The following is a 22,440-nucleotide window of genomic DNA, read 5'->3' as shown; positions in this document are numbered from 1 at the left end:
ACACTTAAGGTGATATTGCACCTTTATAAACTCTGGAACAGAATCTTGTAGTATTGTCTAAACTTTTTAGATCTCAGTACCACATAGAAATATTTTAGTCAAGGCAATACATGGTAAAAACTTTTCATTTCTTGAGTTGTAACATGCATTTGAAACTGCATTTTGTAAAAGTGCAGGAGAAAAAAGCAAGCATTGAATAATGAAAAGCAGTAAATATGTGCCACAAATAAATACATTGACAAAAATAGAGAACTAACACCTATCTACTAACCCCAAGCCTGAATTCTCTGAAGCTGCAAGATCTAAGTACAGAGATCGAACAAGAAAGAGAAAACTGAAAGCCTCTACACTTTTCTTAAAAATGGGGAAGATGCCATACCCAGAAGCTGATAGGCCTAGCCAGCTGCTTGAACTACTGAAAGGAGAGAGGGGTTACAGAACTTTGGGACAAGACCAACACTGTTGGAAAGCTCTGTACAAGCTTCAAGAAAACAACAGTATAACAGACGCCCAATGGTTGGTGCCCTCCCAATTCCTCTGTACAATTACACTGTGATTGACCTTTGATTCCACAAAGAGTTAAGTGTATGAAAGAAGAAACATAATTTCAAGTTAGAAACATCTTCTGCATGGTATCTAAATAAATGAAACCCATTCATATGATTCATGATTAGTAAGTATTCAATTATTTCAAGAAAGAAAACAGTCTGCCACTCTAAACCTTGCATGGACTAGCAGTACTACACACGTTCTAATCAACCAATCAGAATTCAGCCAATTATCCACGTCTTACAGTCTGCCAGGTGCTCAACAATACACTTTTGTTTTTTTAATCCCCAGCCTGAAGAACAAAAGAGTTTGTCAATGTACTAATAGGGTGCATTTCATGGGTCACAAGATGAAGAGGCCTAATATTACAGCAACCATATGCACACATATATTCTTTTTATTTTTGCCTTCCAGGTATACAATGATTTAAATCCCACAATGTGAAAGTTGTAGTTAAAATTTATTATGCTAGCAATCGCGGCTTAGAATGGGAACTTCATGTAGACAGCACATCAGAAGAGAACTTTAGTGGTAGAAATTTAGTCATGTGCATGCTACTGCAAATGTCATCACAATTTATCCTGAACTTAAATTAAGTAAAATTTAATAATTTTGTAAGAGAAGATAAATACTTAATATATATATAAATTAAATTCATCACCTGATGAGAAGTAAAACAGAGTGCTACTAGAAAAAGGAAACATCTAACAATTATCTCTGAACCCTGAAGGTGTTATCAGATTATTACATCTTTTCAATGAATTCAAGATCAAACTATTGATTCACATCATGCATAACCCGGGGAATCTAAATATTAAGAGATGGCAAAAAGAACAACATGGGCAACACTATAACACAGATGAAAGAAAACTGATCACTTCATTTTGGTCACATAGACATGCATGTGTGTGCGTGCACGCGTGTGTGGGTGAATAAATTACAGCACTTATCTGTGGAATTCTGGATAAATTTTGAATCTAGGCATTACTGCAGAAGCATCACTTTCACACTCTAACAAAAACATGGACACAATTCAACCTCTTGCTTTGTGAAAGACTGCACAATGTGGAGGTCTACACACACATACACACAAACGCAGAGGACGAGATTGCCCATAGTTTCCTTGAACTGTTTCTATTATATATGAAATGCATGTACAACTTTTCCTGTTGTTTTAGAGTGAATTATATTTTGCAGGTGAAACCCACTCCATGTGGGTAATTATCTAAGCACAAAACTCCAGACAGGGCTTAACCAGCGCAATACAACACAACAATACACTTTAATCCAGGAGTACAACAGTAATTGTTACTGCAGTCACATGGCCTTGGGCTTTTATGCAAACCCCTTTAACTTCAATCTTCTACTGATATTATCCAGTTATTAATCACCAGAATATATTCAACCATTTTTCCTGTGCATGCATATGCACATTGTGTGTACGTGTGTGTGTAAAATGTATAATGCGCATATATATGTACACATATACACAAACACTTTATATTTGGCTTTGCTGAATTTCCAGCTCTTGGTTTCAGATCATCATGAATTCAAGCTTATCTTGTGAAGATGACTTTGTATGATACCCATTTACTGAACCAAGTGACTAATGAAGATACAGAAAAGCAATAGTTATGGCACTGATTCATGGAAAATGCTTTAGAATGGTCTGATCTGGTGCCATATTATTAACACATTACTATATCTGGACACAGCATTACCATTACCAGCATACCATTCCTATAGTAGTATACTCTAACCAATATTTCCTTAGCAAAAGTATCATCTAGCTAGGGCCAAAATTTGTTATGATCCAGATATATAACGATTCAGTTATAGTGAACTATTAGATCTCTTATACGGCAAGGCTGTATACTGTTGCCCTGCCTATTTAACTTATATGCAAAACACATCATGCGAATGGCGGGGCTAGATGAATCACAAGTTGGAATTAAGATTGCCAGGAGAAATATCAACAACCTCAGATATGCAGATGATACCACTCTAATGGCAGAAAGTGAAGAGGAACTAAAGAGCCTCTTGATGCGGGTGAAAGAGGAGAGCACAAAATCTGGCTTGAAACTCAACATTAAGAAAACTAAGATCATGGCATTCGGTCCTCTCACTTCCTGGCAATTAGATAGGGAAGAAATGGAGGTAGTGACAGATTTTATTTTCCTGGGTTCCAAGATCACCACAGATGGTGATTGTAGCCAAGAAATTAAAAGACACTTGTCCCTTGGGAGGAGAGCTATGGTAAATCTAGACAGCATACTAAAAAGCGGAATATATAAAACTGTCAGGTACGGAATGTAATCCTGTGCATGTTTCATCAGAAGTAGATTCTGTTGCGTTCAGTTTTACCTGGCAAAGATGTATGGGATTGCTACTTCTATAGGTATGGAGGTACATCGGATTTTTAAAACATCAGAATATCTGAAACTCTTAATTTTTCAGATTGGCACATGGGAAATTTGGAACAATTTATATAAGAAAGATACTAAATTTGAAAATTAAGTATTACATTTTTTAAAAGATGTTTTACAAGGAAGAGATTTTAAACAGATTTTTTAGAGAGAGAATTTGGTGTCACTGGAGATGGGGGTGGGATTTCTAGAGGTTGGAAGTAAGTTCTTATTGTTGGCTAAGGAAAACAGATGATGAAGTGGGGGAAATAAAATAAAATAAAAATAGGCTGCTTTTAATTGGAACAGGTGGAGCTCCATCACAGTTAAGGTATAGTTACTGTGCTCTCAGATTTGGAGACTGCAAATACACAGGGGAGATGGTGGAGAAAGAAATACCATGTGCAAACAACAGCTTCCTCCATCAGAGCCAGCTGAATCGCTTTGAAACAATTGCACTCCAGAGCCCTCTCCAGAACTCATGAATGGGGCAAGGCAAATCATCTCCACACAAGAGTAGAAAGTGAGAAAAATATCAACAATATCAACAGGCAGAATATGCATATAGCCTAGAACTGTACAGTACTAGGAGAAACATGTCAGGTGGTGAATACCTCCTGCAACAGTGGGTTTGGGAGGCTGTGAAATGAATGACTCTTAAGTGAAGGGTAGAAATTGGGGGCAGGGTCCAGACACTATCCTGCTTTTTATATTAAAATAAAGCACTGAAAGTACCTTGCCTCAGGGCCTCCAAAGATCTGGTGCCTTCAAGGCTTATTTTTCTCTCTAAAGGAAAGCTTAACTGACAGTGTAGCTTTATGCAGAACAAATTATGCTAAATGTAATTGCCTCATTAATTTAATTGAATGTAAGAGATCTATGCTATGTTATGCTATGCAAGTCGCAACCCCATGGACAACATTCCTCCAGGCTCTCCTATCCACCACTGTCCCCCGGAGTCCACCTAAGCTCACACTGACTACTTCAGTGACTCCATCTAGCCACCTCATTCTCTGCCGTCCCCTTCTTCTTTTGCCATCTATTATTCCAAGTATTAGGGTCTTCTCCAGGGAGTCCTTCCTTCTCATTAGGTGGCCAAAGTATTTGAGTTTCATCTTCAGTATCTGACCTTCTAAATGTTCATCTGCGTTACCACAGATGAGACAAACTTAGTAAAAATGTTAAACGTACGTTACAGAAAGATCTAGATACAATGATTACAGTTATGATATTGATTTAAGTTCAGAAAATTTTAATACCAGTGTCTATCAATTCCCCCACAATCACAATCCATCCATTGTCTTATGTGGATGGACACAGAAAAGGTGGTAGAAAAGAAAGTGACACAACAAATATGAGTCTCACTGTGGTTTAATCACAGTGGGCTGCAGTCTGTTCTGATGTGTTCTGTTCTGTGGTAACGCAGATGAACATTTGTATTGATAAAATACAATGTATGGTTCATAGGATAAAACTACAATAGGCAATTGTTTCAGCCACATTTTCCAGCTGGTTCTACCACCATTCACCATCATCATTTTGCAACTGACAAATTGCAAAGCTTTGGACAAACACCACCACCACTGTCATGTAGATCTTGTAATAGTAAAACCTGTTTTCTCCTGCTTTAACTGGTACATTCCACAATCAATATTACAAAATGTTTGCCTCTAAATCAGCAGATACATGATATTGTTTCAACACACAGGACTTTTAACTATCCTTTGATCTACTCTGAGATTAAAAATACAAATTACTAAAGATTACATCCTTACATGGATGTTCTACCAAGTTCAAAGAGCTTATTCCTAAGTGAATGTGCATAAGATTACAGCCAAATTTTTGTATGAACCCCAAATAAATAAATCACACTACAGCTTTATTGTATAGAATTTCAGACATCACAAATAGTCACTGTATTAAAAATATGAACCTATTAGGTGTGTATGGTTGATTTTCAAAGACATTCAGCATGAAAAATGTTATGTAATGCAGCATGTATACACAATGTTTACCTTTGTCTTGCACTTCTTTTGAAAACCGTTCCCTTTCAATTGCTGATTCCCGTTCTATCCGTTCAATTTCAGCCAATGCATCCAATTCTACTTCATCATATGGCGTAATAGTTCCATGTTGCGAAACCTGTTGATGTGTCTGTACCAAAGGATTTTGAGGTTGCTTTGCAGAAATTGAAGTGTTCGGTTGTAAAACAGGCACTTGTTGTGCCTGAAGGAATGCTGTTTGTTCATGCTGTGGCAAACACTGAGCAGCATTTAGTGGGCGATTAATATCCTGTGGAGTAACAGGTGTTTTAGAAGTCTGTCCTGGATACTGCACATTAAAAGAAATATCCCCTTCCGACACGTTACTATTTTCCAAACCAGAAAGCATATCATCTTGCTGGTCCATATCTGATGATCTTACACGAGTGAGTCTCAACGTAAGCTTAGTAGAGTCCTTGGATGGAGAACTAATGATATCATACATCGCAGCTTTTTCAGTCTGGTCTTTTTCATCCTTGCCTAACTTCATTTTCTTTTGTTTCTTTTGCTTTCTTTCTGGAGAATCTAATAATATGTCTGGGGGAACATCTCTAGGTGATGAATAAGGTGGAGGCTGAGACTGAAGTATTAAAGGTGGTCTTGATCCTAGAATAATAATTCAGAAAAACTGAATAGTTATGCGGGTTCACATTTCTATGAATACACACAAAAACTAACCTTTATTAGTAACTTGTACAGATATTTGCACTTACAAAACAAAACAAAAATCAGAATGAAGCTCATGATCTTCACTATAATGCAGCTAAAAGCTGCTGAAGTAAGAGATGCCCAGATCACCTATTAATTTGGCAATCCACATCTAGATGAAGTCGCCTAACTCTTAGAAGAGGTGGCAACTCTTTTGAAATAGTATATCCACAATTCAGGCCTGGTCTAATTATCTGAGAATGAGTTTAATCACAAGGCAGCCAAAGCCAAGAGAAAAACAAAATTTAAAGAAGGCTAGCTACCCACTAGACTCCCACAATAAAAGTCCAAAATTATGAACTGTAGACAAGCAAATTACACTGCAACATAAACACACAGCATTGAGGAAGCTTATTGTCCTTTGGGTTCTGCAAAAACAAAAACCCTTGCATACTTCATTTGCAAGAGAGAAATAAGCTTTAATAGATAACTTGCTTTTGCCTCTTTTCAACTACTAATGTAGATCACCTACATAACCCTGGCATAATTTCTTACACATGAAAATTTTCTTCTATTTACAAACAGCTGGAGGTGTTCTTCTTGGCATGCCTTTACTCATAGTTATTGTTTCTAAGAACCCTTCCCACACACTAACAGCATCAATATATTGCAAATGAATGGACAGAGTCCATTTCTTATTAACTCCTATCACTAATAAAATGAGTTTTTCTCATGGACAAACTTCCTGTAACCCTATTCTGCTTGAGACAGCAGATTAAGCCTAACATCCATAACAATTTAAACTACTGTTTGTCTGGACAGTCAACCCAAAAATAGCATATATGTCCTGAACAATAGGTCCCCTCCCCGCTATGGAGATAGGTGGGAAGGAATGATGAATTTATTAGATACTATTGTATTTTATGCTAGTAACATAACAGTGATGGAAAATTCAAATTAGCTCAAGGTGTCCTTAGCACCTGAATCATACTCTCTCAGTAGCAGAGAGCTCACATTCAGTAAAGAAATCAAAAGTCATATTATTTAACTGAATATATATACATATACATACATACATACATACATACATATATATATGTGAATGCCTTGAAAGCAAAACTGAACTGAAAAGATTCCACCTTAAAAGCATGGACAGCTGAACCCCTTTCTTAAGTCCATTAATCTTCCTTCTTACATCTTTTGCAGTTGTCTTTCAACTGATAGATCTCTATTTTCTAGCCTGCAAAATTGAGTGTCTTGATGGCATATTACTGTGTGACAAAAGAGCTATTCTGTCCAGTACACTATCATCCTGATTTGATCATAATGTCCCAAATCCCAGAGCTGTACATACCACAAGGAAGCATTTGCTTCTGCAGGACACTACTGATGCTGCAAAGAGACAAGTCCTTGGAAATGAATAGTTCTGCAGGGCAACTTGTGTTACTATACTAGTCATTCCTCATCTGAACAATGATTGTATTGGGTAGCCATTCAGCTACTGTAATATAGACTTCCCTAATAATGTATAAAGTTTAATTTTGGATGAGCACTGGGAAAAGTGCCAAATAAATTACCACCTAATGTTCATCTTTTGGAATCACCAGTGACATTGTATTTTTGTTCTACATTTTGGTTGTTATCATTTAAGCACATATTCAGAAGAGGTCTTGTTAGTTAAAACATCACACTGTGTAGTAGGTCAAAGCCAGAAAAGAAACTTTATAGGAAGAATAAAGAATTCCCTTCCTACAAGTATTTCAAAAACAAGAAAAACAAGAATGATTTAGAGCAGTTATCCTTCCCTGGAATGGGAGTTAGACAACATGGGCCACTTATATTCATTCATTTATGGCTATTTAAAAATAGCAATGGAAATAATTAAGATATATCTGGAATTATAAGCAGTCTTGCCTTCTAAAGAATGTTTGCAGAAGAGTGTAGGGGGGACATGCAGAAATTTAGTTTAATGCCTGGTTATCAACATAAACTTACAACTGAAATCTACATGGCTTCAAGACTTCCTTTTCCCCAGATATTTCACAAAGTAGCATGAACTACCAGAAAGTTGCTATGGTTCACTTAACTATGGTGGAATTTTTAACTAAACATTCATGACGAGCAAAGACATTTATTTATGAAATCTGGTTTGCTTCTCAGGCCTCACCTTCATGTCCAGTCTCAACACATCCAACTACAAGTGGCTCTGTTTGGTATCGGCAATTTTCAGGTTCATGAACAGTTCAAACTTGCAAAGGCCCACTGCTCCATCAGTATGCTTGTCAGCAGATGATCCACTAGTCAAGTAGTAAGGCTATATCATTTGGATTTCTTTTCCCCTACCTGTGCTGGGAAGACAAGTACTAATCTGTCTTCTCTTAAGATGTTCCTGTGAGTACCAGAAAGGTCCTTTACCTCTACTGAAGTGGATATTCTACAGCTTCTAAAACTGAAATTCAATTTCACTCTGATGCTTCTGTTTCCCCATCCATAAAAGTTTGATATCATGGAATATATTCTAAGAATCCTGAAAGTGTAAGTTTGGCCACTACATGAGCTGTTTCCACCAACTGAAGAATCACATTATTCTGGGTGATGATTCATATTCCTTTGTTCACAGGTCAAACATACAATTCAAGCCCTTACCTAATATCCAGAATTAATCCACAGAACTTAATTCAAGTATTTCATTTAGCAGCATACTAGACTCCAAAACTTGTCCACATTTTCCACATGGAAATAAATGACAACTCTTTATTCTATCTTGACTTAGCTTTAAAGACTTGCCCACCACAAGAACTGTTACCATGATATTCCAATATGTATATTGCACAAGCACAAATGACCCTAAATTATTTCTGTATACAGTGGCTAGCTAGTGTAATATCTTCTTGACTCATAATACTAGCAGTACTCTTTTGAATACCTTGAAGGTAAAGTAGAACACAATAATATTTATATGAATAAGTGGTAAGAAAGGCAAAGCAATTTTTCACAACGGTATCCAATTAGAAACATAGAAACTGAGTGAATCAGAAGGGATCTCCCAGGCCATCTAGTCTGACCCCTGGCTCCAGCCTGCTCCGCTCATGACAATTATACATAGCAAATGTGCAAGTTGACTGAAAGGTTCACCTACTATTTAAAACATAATTGTAACATGAAGTCAAGATCTTGAGCCCAAAGTTCATCTCCTGTGCAGGATTTTTGACCATTCTTCATTTTAATCAACTGCTATTGCTCTTAGCTTCTGAACAGGTTCAGTCCATACACAGTGCTAATTTTTAACTGATGCTTCAACTAAATCATTCTATAATGTAGAAAGATTTCTACAATCTAGCCATTCTAGAATATCATATTTTTGCAAGATACAAAGTTTAATGAAATTTAGTGAATGAAGCTGCAGTTCTGAATTTGGAAGAGTTGAATAGAGCTGTTACAGAGAGGAGATTTTGGAGGGCCATAGGATCAGAGATTACTTGATGGCACATAACAACAATTATCTATTCAAGCTTTCTTCCACTTCAAAGCATAATAGTACACACAGGCTTAATGACCAAATGAAGCTAGAAAACATTTCTCTGCATCAATTACAAGAAAAAAATAAATAGTTCATTATTCAAATTCATTGTTATTAAGAGCTACTTTATAATGAGATTTTGTAGATCAAGGTAATATTTTGTAACCTAAACAATACAGCTAAGGTTAAAATAAATTTGATGAATTTATCAATTAATTTGATAAATTAATTTGATAAATCTGACATCAATCCACATATGCTGCTTAATCAATTCAGTTCTTCCAGTAACATGTCAATGCAAGAAGCGAAGTGGGGGCAAACTCTAGCCATTGGGAACTAGCCACAGATGACCAGTGGTGGCTTATCGTGCACTTACAAACTCACCTAGCCAATTCAATAGGGCCTGAATAAGAATCTTCTTATCTAAACAAGCAACAGTCTTTTGCTAGCTCAGAACAAAGGAAAATATTCTCAAAGTCAAGAAACTGATGCATTAACTTTCTGCCTTGGGTGAATACTTGTTCCTTTTACAGATTCGTTAGGAAAAGATCTAACACAACAGGTATAGTATAAGACATTTTCATACAATCACTGAAAAAGGAATTACTTACCTGTAACATTAAAGTACATATCAGAAACTAAGAACTATTTTCATGCTACATATGGTCCAAAGAGCCAAGAGGATCAGAATGATTGATTGTGCAGACCCTCTCATTGTAGCATAAGTAAGAACTAGGTTTTCATTGCATTGAAAAACATTGTCTTCAATTTCCTGACACATGCCTTTGGTTAAATAGAGTGAAGCAAAACAGCAACATACATGCAAACTAACATATATGCCTTTGAAGAAAAAAAATAGCTGCCATCTATGAGCAAGGTAGTGGTTATCCTTTTTGAAATGGGCTGTCCTACAAAGTGACTTTTAATTTTATCCATTGTTTCCATTCAGAAGGGAATAAAGAAGTCCTATGACAAGCAAAGTCCAAGCAGCATGAGTAGAAGGATCAATATACAAGTTAATAAGTAAAACAATGAATTATACTTAATTCTGCAGTTTAAGATAATTTTATCACTCTTATTAAACTTGTGCTCATGCCATTTTTAAAACTGTTCAACAGATGTGGCTCCTATCATGCAAAAACTGCACATACATTAAGAGATTAATAATAACTACTCTGAACACTATATTAATAGATTAGCTTGGGAAGATTAGGTTTTGTTTCATCATCCAGTTCCCTCCTAGTTTTGCACGTCCCTTTTAATGCCAGAAGTTGGTATCAAATCATGAACTAAAAACTCTGAGTATGAGTATGATGGATGATCCAAGGCATTGTAGTCAACTATGCAGTAACGGGGGTAATGAAAATGATACTTTGATAGTCACCATTCAAAAATGCCATTTATGAAATACTATCTAGGATTAACTGGCACAATTTAGGACTGGGGCTGCTTTTTTCCTTTCCTTCTATCAGTTAATCTATTGTCAGTTTATAACAGGATCTTAATGGCACTTTCATATATGTAACAAAGTGGTAATAAAGATGACCAAAAATGTCCTTGATATCCCTTCCCAACTGATGTCACCTTTCCTCCAATGCTTTTCCAACTTCCACTGCTGAGTTTTTTATTTGAAGGGGAATATATGCCATTACTAATAAAATGTAAAAGTTAACAAAACTACTGGAAAGACTTAAGAAAAAATAAAGCTTTAACATTAACCAGAAAGATTAAGGATTCATTCAGAAGAATGGCAAGGGTAACCATTCCATTACTTTAAAGGATGGTAGACAACTGTTAGCCACACAGTGTATGCATAAAAAAAAATCCTCCATGTTTCTTTTTTTTTTTTTTTTGGCATAAACCAAGATATCTTGGAGACAAAATTTCCATTCAACAAAAGGACGGAAATACAAAGTAAGTTGTATGGGAACTAACTATAGAGCAAACCAGCTTAACAATTAAGCCAACTTTTCACAGCCCAGTTAATAGTCAAAAGCATGTTTTTTCCCACTGACATAATTAAAAATGAATCCTGTCACACTGAAGCAGTTCTACAGCCACTTTGTGACCACTGCCATATATACACTTTCAAACTCAAGAAGAAGAAGAACATGTTAGGTTTTCAAAGCTTCTAATTAGATTTACTTGTTACAGGGAACATGGAATGTCATTGTTGCAACAGCTTCAGTGGCTACCCACCTGTTTCTAGGTTCAATTCAAAGTGCTACTTATGTCCTATGAAGCCATAAATAGCTTGGGATGTGAAAGATATTATTCTCCTATATGAGCCTGCTCAGATTCACAAAATCTTTGTGAGAGACCCTTCTCTTGTTATTGCCACCATCTAAAGTGTGTTTAATAGGGATGAAACAGTGCCTTCTGAGGAGCTGCTTGTAGGCTTAGATGACCTATCAAGAAAAGCTAGGTTGGTTCCCTTCCAATGACAAACAAAGATGTTTTATCAAAGCAGTTCTTTGGAATTTAAGTTTTTCCTGTTGGACTGCGTGCAGTTTTTACTCTGTTATTGTTGTGCTTTTATGCATTTAATTATAATTCTAACACCATTTTGTCAAACTTGTTATTTTAAATTTCAGTCATTATTACCGTTGGCCACCTGTTGAGTATAAATCAAAATTTTCACCATTAATGGATATTGAACTCCATCCAAGTGTTAGTGCTGGACTCAGAATTACGGTAGTATCTTGGCTCACAAATGCCTCAGTTCATGGCCAAATTGTGTCGCGAACAAAAATTTCTGAAAAATGTTGCCTCAGGTCATGAACTCTGCATAGGATGATGATTGTGATTGCGCCTGTCTCCCCCCTCCCCCCCGCCACCGAGCGTGCCCGTGATCGCCCATCCATGGCTGTGGTCACGCTCATGCAGGGATGATGGGTGTGATCACGGTCATTGGGGGGGGGGGGGAATGGCCGCAATCTTTGTTCTTCTTTGTCACTTTACGTCAAATTTTTGTGGTTAAAAAAATAGTAACAGAACAGATTAACCTTATTTACATTGAACCTTATGGGGAAATTTGACTTGGCTCATGACCAATTTGGGTCACAATGAGAGTCCTGGAACGGATTAAGTTCGTGAGCCAACGAACTTAAGGTACCACTGTATTATTTTAGGTGCCAGCATACAAGGAGGAAATATCTGATTTTTATTTAGTTAAGTCTGAAAACTTGGGATGCACCAAGCCATATGTATAATCCCAAATGACTCTCCATGTCTTCAAGAAACCTTGCGTGGTTACCCTTCCCCCATCCAGGATTACAAAATAGGGTGAGTCAAACATCTGCAAGACCACACTACATGGCTTGTGAATTATGTTCCATTTGGTATCTCACAAGTACAGTTACGTATCAATGTGAAATTGGGTTTCTCTCTGTTGTAGAAAGAATGGGATACAGTAAAGATCACTGTAGGCCATGTTACATCAGAATTGAAATGTGCAACCACAGTTTTAAACTATTATCAAATAAAATAGTTCTCTTATGAATTCTAATGAAGTTCAATCTTCCATGCAGTTAACACACTGAAAGACTACCATTTTTCAAGGTATAATATTGGATGTTGAAGTTCAATATGATGTCTGTTAATACAGGAACAAGTTTTTCTCTATGTAGCCACACTTTTTTGCTTTATCTATATTAGGCCATAATCCTTTGGGAGTGTACCACATTATATGGAAACGCCTAATTCTGAAGCTTCCAAATACCCTGCCAACCTGCTGCTAAGAGGGTGGGAGAAGGACAGAAACATTTTTACTTTCCATTCTTCAAACAAACAAACAAGCATACAAACAAACACATGAACAAAAAAATAGACAGGTCTCTGAGCCTGTCTTAACTCACTTACCAGCTGTGGGCAGGGAAGTGCAAAGGAAAGGCCACAGGGCAATTTGGTTCCCAGTCTCTCTTCTCCCCACCCACTCGCCTGTACCCGGCTTAACCTTCCCTGAAGCCATCTGAAGTCATTTTTTGCAACCTCGAAAACAGGAGCTGTGGATCTTTCTGCAATGGCTGTGAAGGGGTGAGAATGGATCTCAGAGACCCATCCCTGAGGTCATATGAGTGTCTATAATCGTGAATAAGGTACTCTTTCATATGATAAAATATCCTATGGTCCCTGAAATGCTCTCCCAGAACATATGACTGCTCCTCTTCGTCAGATATTTCCTTGAACATTTGAGACAGATGTAGGATTCTTAACTACAGAAGATAACAAAGTTATAGAAGTACCTTTTGGGGTTCCATCACTTCCAGCAGGAGAACATACTGACTGTGGTGACCTCATAGAAAATGATGCAGTGTTCCTTATTGAAGAATCACCATCCTAGGATTATATCAGTGGATTATTAGAAATGAGCAACTTTTTCTGTGATTTATTAATTTTTCTTGTTATGATGTTGCTACAAGTATAAATACTAGTATTATTTGTCATACATGCAAGGTATTAGCAATCACAAGGATTTAATTTTATAAAGAAAAACATTGGTGTTATAGCTATGCAATCAAAACACATAAAGTAAAAATTGTTAAAGACCTTTTTGGGTCAAATCAGGGAGTAAACAACAACATTTCTTCGTACATACATACATACACAGACACACAATGCCAACTAAAAAGAAAAGCATATAGCAACAAGCTTTGCTTATCATTATGAAGAAAGGCCAAGACAGATTCCTTGATTATTGGAGTTTAAACTTGTAGAATCTGAAGTAGATTATGGAATACGCTCCCCAGTGAGGTTTGCCTGGTGCTGAGCCTATAATCTTTTTGGCGCCAGGTTAAAATCTTTGTATTTAATCCTTATTTTAAAAATTAGAATTTTATCATTTTACAATTGTTTTGTTTTATTTGATTGGATTTATTTGTATTGATTCTGATAATTTTATTGTATTGTACTGTTTTATCAATTGTTCTATGGTTTTGTTTTTAATCTTGTAAGTTGTCCTGAGACACGATAGTGAAGGATGGCATACAAATGTTTTAAATAAATAAATTTGAGCCAAATTTTGTTTATGAATCAAGGTTCATCTCACTCTATACACAATCTAGATCTAGTTAAGAAGCCATGAAAGTTTCTCAGAAGCCTAAAATTAGACAAATATTTGGAGACTAACACTGCTGTAAAAAACTATGCCAGATTTAAATCATTTATATTTTCTTGTGTCCCTGAAGGATCCTGTAAAATTAGCTTCAATTTGTTTCATTTTCCAGCACACATACAAAATCACAGCTGAAGCAAATGAAATATTAATTTTTGTTAGGAGGTTAAGAGTTAGATGAATTCATCTGAGAGTTAGATGAATTGTTCAGGAGATACGTTTCCATATATGACAAAACTAACAATTTAAAGATAATTCAGAAATTCAGGTTATGCAAACTATAAGGGTATATTTCTAAAAGATCAACCCATCAGCCATTTAAAAGGAAACTATCAGTGCCCATATTCCACAGAATGTTCACTAGTGAGTGCCTTTGTTCAGGTGACAGAATTTTGATTATAAAGTCTATTTCTCATATAATAAACAGATAATGAAAAACGATGAAATACATTATCAACTACACATTTTGGTCCCCTCTCCTCTCACATGTCCTTTTGCAACATCCAGAAGACCATTAATAGCTCTGACTTACTAATATAGTTCAAGGCTATGTAAGAAACTCTTACATAGAGATCTTTCAACTCTATATATATTTACTTATATTTACTATTTATTTATATATAGTGAGGCTATATATATTTACACTACAACAATGGGAAAGGTACTGTTGGATCTAGCTACAAGCATACTATTACAGATAGAAGTTGCTTCACATAGACCCTGTTCACATGCAATGGCTGCAAATACTATACTATTTTGCATATGCAACCCTGGATTTGTCCAATTAGAGTTCGTTCCATGATATCCAAATCCAGACACAATGGGTTAATCATAGGTTAAAAAACCACAGTTAAACTAACAAATAATCCAAGTTAATGCATAGAATCCTTAGACATCAAACATCAGCCTCTAGTTGGGGCAATCAGAGGCTGCACTGCTAAATGGCACACACATGGCAAATCGGGAATGGCAACCACAATTTTCCATTGCTGAATGCAAGCCAGGCCATTGTATCACACCTGAAAAAACTGTTGAAAGGTGTGAAAAGTTGCTAAAGCAGGCCAAAATAGATGAAAAACTAAGAACTTAGCAAGTCACTGTACACCATAATTCTAGAAATAACATGCAAAAGCAGTAACAGTACAAAATGTATTCTGTGTTATTTGAAAAATGTATTCTGTATTATTTGGAGTGCCTTTTCTGTTCACATACAGTTCTAATCAGATGCATCCTAAACAGACTCTACTGTTCATTTTCAACCAACTTCTTTATAATGAAACCTAAGGCAAAGCCTTAATTATTAAGTTTTTAAATATGTAAAGTGAACTGTCTAAAAGTAACACACAGTACTGATATCTAAATAAATCTCTATTTGATTTAGAGAATAATGTTGCAATGCTTCTAAAATACTAAATAGAAAACTAACTTCTGTTCAGATGTTTGAAAATTGAAGGCTAATAATATATAATTGTATATATACTTGCATATGTACATACTTCACTGCTTATTCTGTGCACCATTTGTAGGTAGTCTTCATTTGAGCCATGTCTAGAATTGTCAGCATGGTGATTAGCTGAACTGCCTGACAACTGACTGGTAACCTTATTTTCATGTATGTTCCTCATCCCACCTGAGACAATAGGACTGGATACTGAAGCTGAAATTAAGAGAAAATGATGTGAACACATATATTTTAATATTTTCCAGCATAAGCCTTCAAGTACACATAATCAATGCTGTTGTTTTAAGCTGAAAAAACTTATTTTGAGCACAAAGGTGCTGCAAAATTTATAAACATACTGTAAAAGAGTGGTTCTTAAAGCAAGCTGACATTGAACTAATACACATATGGGGAAAATTATGCTGACTTGCCTGCTGTCCACATGTTAGAAACTGCATTTCCAGGGGCCAAAGCCTAAGGTATGCAGAGCATAACACACTTAGCCATGAGCTGGGCAATTTGTACACCACAAAGATGGGAGCATATGACATTCAGGCTAGCTTGAATAGGCTACTATATAAACAAAGAACCATATATGTTGATATTGGATGGGCTCAAAACCAGGGCAAGCACATCCTGATTTCTATCCCCATCTGCTAGATTCAACAGGATCATTAAGAAAACCATTTGATGTTGTAAAAATTTGTTAGCAACCCACTGATTTATGAAAGCTAATTTTTACAAAAAGCAAAAGGTTGAAAACCAAAGATGGGGATATTCCAAACAGTTGTACACTTACGTGATAAAGCCAATATATTTATCTAAAAATGCAGGTTCAATTAGTTTAAATCCAAAACATTCTTAATTTGCTCCTACTTACTGTATTATTTTAGTACTTGGAAACTACTCATTACTTAGAACAAAATATCCAAGACCTCCAGCTGATAAGCACATCCAGTTACACAGAGAAAATACACTAATTATACATATGATGCCACACATATGCTACCTGACATAGGTTATGAATTGTAAAACTTTCACTACTTGTTTCATTCTAATTAATTAGCAGAAGAAGCACTGTATAAATCTTCTAATATTCTCAGACTCAGACATTTGACATTATTGAAGAAAGATTTCAATCTTGACTTTTTCATATGGCTACATTAGGCAGCTTTTTCCAATTATAATGTGAACATATTGGTACAACGCAAATATACAGTGGAAAGCAGAGAACTGAAACATAAATGGAGGAGAAGAGACATATTAATAAAAGGTACTGCAGGGATGGAAAACTCCCCATCCTCCAGTTCTGTTCCTTTGGCAATAATCTGTCAGTGGATGCATCTGCCAGTGGTTTTGCAGTGATGCAAAAGCAAGCAGGGCCAGAGCCATCTCAAACATCCATCCACACACTGGGCAGGTACACACAACAAAGCAAAGCCTTTTGAACTAATAAGCCACACAGCAAAAAATTTTAATGGGACTACCTGACAGACATTGAGCAGGTTAACATGTAACAACAGAAACTACTGTGGCAGGGCTTATCATTATGTGTGAACCCAAATAAGTGTGGTGCGCATGGCAAGGGTGGTCTCTGTGGAACCACAGAGAGAAACAACAATTTGTTGGATGGTTTCCACACTTCACCATGGTTTCTTTGCATGTTTGAACCAGGCTTCCAGTTTTCTTCCAGCAAGTTTCACAGCAAGCGCAACCACAGCTGCAGCAGATGCTCCATTCTGTATTCTCTACTACCTAGACCTGGCTAGCAACTACTGAGGTACCTACAGTCATGCCCCAATTGGCCACTCCACACCCTTTTATTCCTCTGACTGTGTGCTGCCTTCCTGATGCCCACTCTCACCTTTGGAAAGTTGGCAGTGGTGGGGCATCATGCCCCCACTCCAGCAGCAGTTACCTTGGAGACTCCTGTCCAGTCACTGCAATCTTAGAGCCTGTGTTCTGCTCTTGTGAAAGCTACCCTACACATGAGGATCCCACAGGCTCCTACTCTACCCAAGAGGCTGTTCAAGCAGCTTGCATCCTCCTTATCTACCTAGCCTTCTTTTCCCTCCACATCAGAGCAGCTGATTTATTTTTTTTAACTTATTGCCCTGCTTGTGTTTTCATTGGTCCACCCTTCCTCTCTGCAGCTGCTACCAGGCTGACAAAGGCAGGTGTCAGAATAGCTATGGGAACTGCTTCAGAGTTGAAAAAATTTCCAGCTCAGTTGTTCAAAGGAGGGAGGAATAAGCAAACATGTAGAAGGGGGACCCAGATTTAGCATGTTATAGTCTATTCAGGCTGAATCTGAGAACAAGCCCAGAGAAAGGCATTGTGGGGGGGGGGGGGGAGTTGAGAGGGAGTTCCTTGACCATGGCAAGAGAAGACAGGCAAATCATGTGGATCAATCATAAAGTGTCCAATGTTCCTACTCTCTAGCCCTTTAAGGAGCAGGAGCAACCCTGAGAGTAGAGTCAGAAACTTTTTCTGAAAGGGAAGGAAAAAGAAGAAATTTTAGTCTGAATTCACCTCTTTATATGGGAGAAAGAGAGTCATTCATGACAAAAAGCAACAGTTGCTGCAAAGCAAAATCTTGGGATTGCAGGCAATATTGCCTGACAGTCAAACTGTCCAAATAACTACAGGAGCAGGTATGGGGGCATTTAATCCAGGTGAAGTGCTTAAATACCTGGATTCTGTAGTGGAGAGTAAGAACATCAAGATTCATTGCCCCTCACAGGATTGTGTTAGGGGCCAGGATGAACTAGCAGCTGCTGTACATGGAAAAAAACTGATCAGGCAGGTAGAAGCACCATTCAAGCCACAGTGAGATTAAATAGAGAAAAAAAGGCATTCAATGGCAGTGTGCAAATGGGATGGCGTGACGGCAGACACATCTCAAAGAACTCTTAGGTAGAGTTTGGGGTGATGGGCAGGCTTTAGGAGGTGCAGAGTGATTTGTTGCTAAGCAGACCTTAGGAAACACGTTTGCCTATGAACATGATAGAGACAACAGTTTTTGGCTGCTCTTCCTATGCAACCTCCTAGCAGATCGCTGGAAGGCACAATGAAAGTAGTGTCTTCAGTTCAGGCAACATGTTAAGTCACAGAGGGCTAAGCAAACCATTCACCATGCCATGTGTTGAGGTGGCTTTGTAGTCACAAACTACCCCACAGGAAGTGCTCCATGACTTAGCATGTCACACAAGCACAGTCACTCAATCATCAGTTCATTTATCTAACCAGATCATAGAATAGCAGAGTTGGAAAGGCCAGTAAGACTACTGAGTCCAACTTCCTTTTCAATGTAGGATTCCAAGTTAAAGCATCCTTCTCAGATGACTGTCTAGCTGCATCTGGAATGCCTCCAATGTGGGACAACACACAACCATGCTAGATAACTGGTTCCAGCTGAAATCTGGCTTCCTATAGCTTCAGCCCATTGTTCCGATCCCTTCCTTCCTTTCACATAATTCATCTGCTCACATCACCCATTCACTGAACCTGAAGCTCCAGCTTTTGTATTGCCTTTGTAATAAACACCCAAAGCATAGTTCTTTTTTTAAACTAATTTTTCCAAAGTTGATTTTTCATTATGGTTGACTTTAATTAACTTTTCACTTGCAGACAGTTAACTGGTCCACAACATGTGCCAAAAAATGCCATATAACGAATGCTCAGTAAATCTCCAGGAAGGATTCTTGTCCTCCCCAATGCAATCATCTACCTCAAGAGTAAAACTACCTCTGCTTTCCAAATTCCCTACCCCACTTGCCTTTTATAAAGATTCAGTGCTGGGTGCTGATGAAGATGCTGCTTTAAAAAATGCAAGAGGATACTTTTCACTCTTCAAACTATGCATACCATGAAGCTCAATAGGCAGGGCCAGCTTGCTGAAAGGGCTCATTCCTGGGAGTGTCTGACACTCACCAAAACCTTAGCTGCCTTGCATCTACATAACAGAGCTTTCACAAGGCTCTTTAAGAGTTTGCTGGGGAAAATGTTTTTAATAGCTTTTAATTTTAAGAAATTTAATAGTTAAGACTTTCTCTACTGGGGCTACTCCTGAGAGGTGAGAGGAAGATGAGAGGCCTTTTGAGACCAGCATCCACATCATGTCAGAGGAATATGGATGGATTTAAAATGGGACTGGGCCAATGCATAGATAAAGCTGTCAATGGCTACTAGTCCTGATGGCTATATGCTACCTCCAATCCAAGACAGTGTGTCTATATATTCCACTTGCTAGGGAACTTGGGAAAGGTTGAGTTGCCATTCATATCTTGCTTTTGGGCTCCTGTGGGCAACTGGCTGGCTACTGTGTGCACAGAATGCTGAACCAGATGGACTCTTAGTCTCATCCAGCATGGCTTATGTTCTGAACAGCCACCAAAGCAAGCTTTACCAGTTCTGTGGTAAAGTTTAGCACAGAACTTTACTAGACTGTGTTCCCTCCTCCAACAGTTATAAAGGTGGCTTCGGGATCAGAGACAGGAAGTACCACTTCAGCTGAGTAATCTCCTTTCTGCTGCCCTCAAAAACCTCCACAGCAAAGCAGACACAAACAGTAGCTGTATAGACATCCTTACAGTTAATTTCAATTCAGAGACCAAGTTCACTGTGGAAGGGAAGAGACTGGAAAGAAGGGCAAGCCCATCCACCCTATTAATGTCCTTGACATTCCCTTCGTTTGTGATGTGCCCTTTCCTCTGAAATAAGCAAAGGAAAGGAATGAATTGTGCAACCCCCCACTTACCTATTGGCTGTTACTTTTCTCCTGGGCTAGGAGACACCAAGAATGCCAATTAAATTACTTGATTAATCAACAGTATTTAAAAAGTAAAACTCATCTCCAAGTCTATGTGGCATTTTCCTCTGATTTTTGTCACACAATAACTGACAGTGTGCTATGAATTTCTACTATGAGTAAAAGCACTTGGAATGAAGAACATCAGAATATGATACAGAATAACTCAACATATATTGAAGAAAAAGAGATGATAAATACCTTGCTGCATCTGTGGGTGAGGTGTGTAACTTGGAGGATGTGAATATGGCAAATATCCTGCAGGGCTTTGAGGAGCATATGGACTAGGCACAGGGCTATTTTGTGGTGCCATAAATCTATTACCAGAGCTTGTTTGTGGTGGCACGAACCGACTATAAATAAATTCAATGAAAGTACATATTAACACTAATCTAAGCAAACATTTTTTCTGAACATTCTTACACTATTTGATGACCAAATGATACTACTGTTAGCTAATATATGGGCTTGAATACAAACATGTTCTTCCTGCAAACATGTTCTTCCTGCAGAAAACTTCTTTTGTTTTCTGGTACTCAAAAAACATCTTGGCATCCAACCTGTTGTACCCCAAAAAAGATTCTAAATACAGAGGTCTTCCATTTTGCACTTCCTTTGTTCAAAACTATTTTATGGCCTTCTAGAGTATATGTCACAGCCTGAATCTGTCTTTTCCAACATGCTTCTTTTATTGTAATAACACATCCCTACACAGTGACCCAGTTTGCACAATGAAAGAACTCCTGGGCAGGTTGTTTGTTTGCACAGGAACAAGTAAACATGCTGGTTCTTGCCCACTTCCATTTCTTAAATCACCCAGTAATACCCTGGATTGTACCTGGATTGTTGCCCTGACACCTCAACACAACATTCAAATTTGTTTAATGCTAAATAATCTAGAATTTCAATCCATTTGTTTTTCAGTTTAAACTCTAGATTGTTTAACCCTTAAAAACCTAGAATGCTGGATTTGCCTGCCATAACAATTCAGGAAACAATGAACTCACAGGAGGCAGCATGCACCCATAGGTTAAGAAATCCAGAGTTACCTGTTACATACAAGCTGGATCACTGTGAAGTCTTCCACTAGAGCTTGGACAAGATTTTATCAACAGTGCTTCTATAATTTCTCCTTCCTCTTACACTTCTTTGAAACTAAACTGGTATGTATTTTTATTATATTTATGTCCCAGCCTTCCTCCATAATAGTATACAAAAGATTTTCCTATTCTAGCTACATAAAACATGTGTGACGTTACACTGACAACATGTGCAACCTAAGGTCACACAATACACTAATTAGTGTTTAAAGTATTTATCTTGGTAAATTAGCCTTGTACTGTTGGGAAACATCAGAAATATCCCTACACTTCAGATTGAGACAGGGGAAATAATTTCTTTGAATCCAAAGTGTGCTTGCTTAGAATAAGTCCTTTCTAAGTCCTTTAGAAAAGCAAGCCTGACCAATGAATTTGTAAGCACACAGGAATTTTATGTTTAGAAAACTATGTGCATTTGCTGCTTTTGTAAAAGCTGCTTAGAGCCACTTTAAGGGCAACTTGTTTAATCATGAACTATGTTAAAGTACTGCCCTTGTAGATATTCATACTAGCAAGCTCTAGTACATGCATTAATTTGTAGATTTGCACATTTCACATTACCAATTAAGTAATTTCCTTTGATTTCCTAATGCTTAGTGCACAATCCTGTTAGTGTAACCTGTGTATTTCACAAGGTAACTTAAAATTCTGTATTTCACATAATGTTCTTAACAGAGAGTTAAGCCTATCAAGCTTTCTTTTTAGACACCTGACTAAACCAAACTTCTGAAATGCTGCTTAAACACCCAACTTAAAAAAAAGATTTAAAAAACAGGTAGAACAAAAATTGCCAATAGGAAACTTGCTGGAAA

The 22,440-nt window shown here is 37.3% G+C and overlaps 1 protein-coding gene across 4 annotated transcripts in view; it reads right to left on the bottom strand.

Moving 5' to 3' along the window:
* The window catches only part of NIPBL (NIPBL cohesin loading factor), a 193,773-nt gene that overhangs the window by 75,004 nt on the left and 96,329 nt on the right, over window positions 1-22,440 (bottom strand). For 2 of the 4 annotated variants that reach the window (XM_044431126.1, XM_044431127.1), the window contains exons 6-9: window positions 20,730-20,881; window positions 15,774-15,934; window positions 13,409-13,502; window positions 4,970-5,602 (exon numbers count right to left, since the gene is read on the bottom strand). In XM_044431126.1, coding sequence (XP_044287061.1) covers window positions 4,970-5,602; window positions 13,409-13,502; window positions 15,774-15,934; window positions 20,730-20,881 — 1,040 coding nt within the window. Of the gene's footprint in view, window positions 1-4,969; window positions 5,603-13,025; window positions 13,382-13,408; window positions 13,503-15,773; window positions 15,935-20,729; window positions 20,882-22,440 lie in introns of those variants that run through there. The other 2 variants (XM_044431128.1, XM_044431129.1) reach the window with 2 other exon arrangements.

The sequence above is a fragment of the Varanus komodoensis genome, unplaced genomic scaffold, assembly GCF_004798865.1.
Source record: "Varanus komodoensis strain SLA01 unplaced genomic scaffold, ASM479886v1 scaffold22, whole genome shotgun sequence".
NCBI lineage: Eukaryota > Metazoa > Chordata > Lepidosauria > Squamata > Varanidae > Varanus > Varanus komodoensis.
Note: the sequence above shows the minus strand (reverse complement) of the source record. Positions and strands in the feature narration are given on the sequence as shown.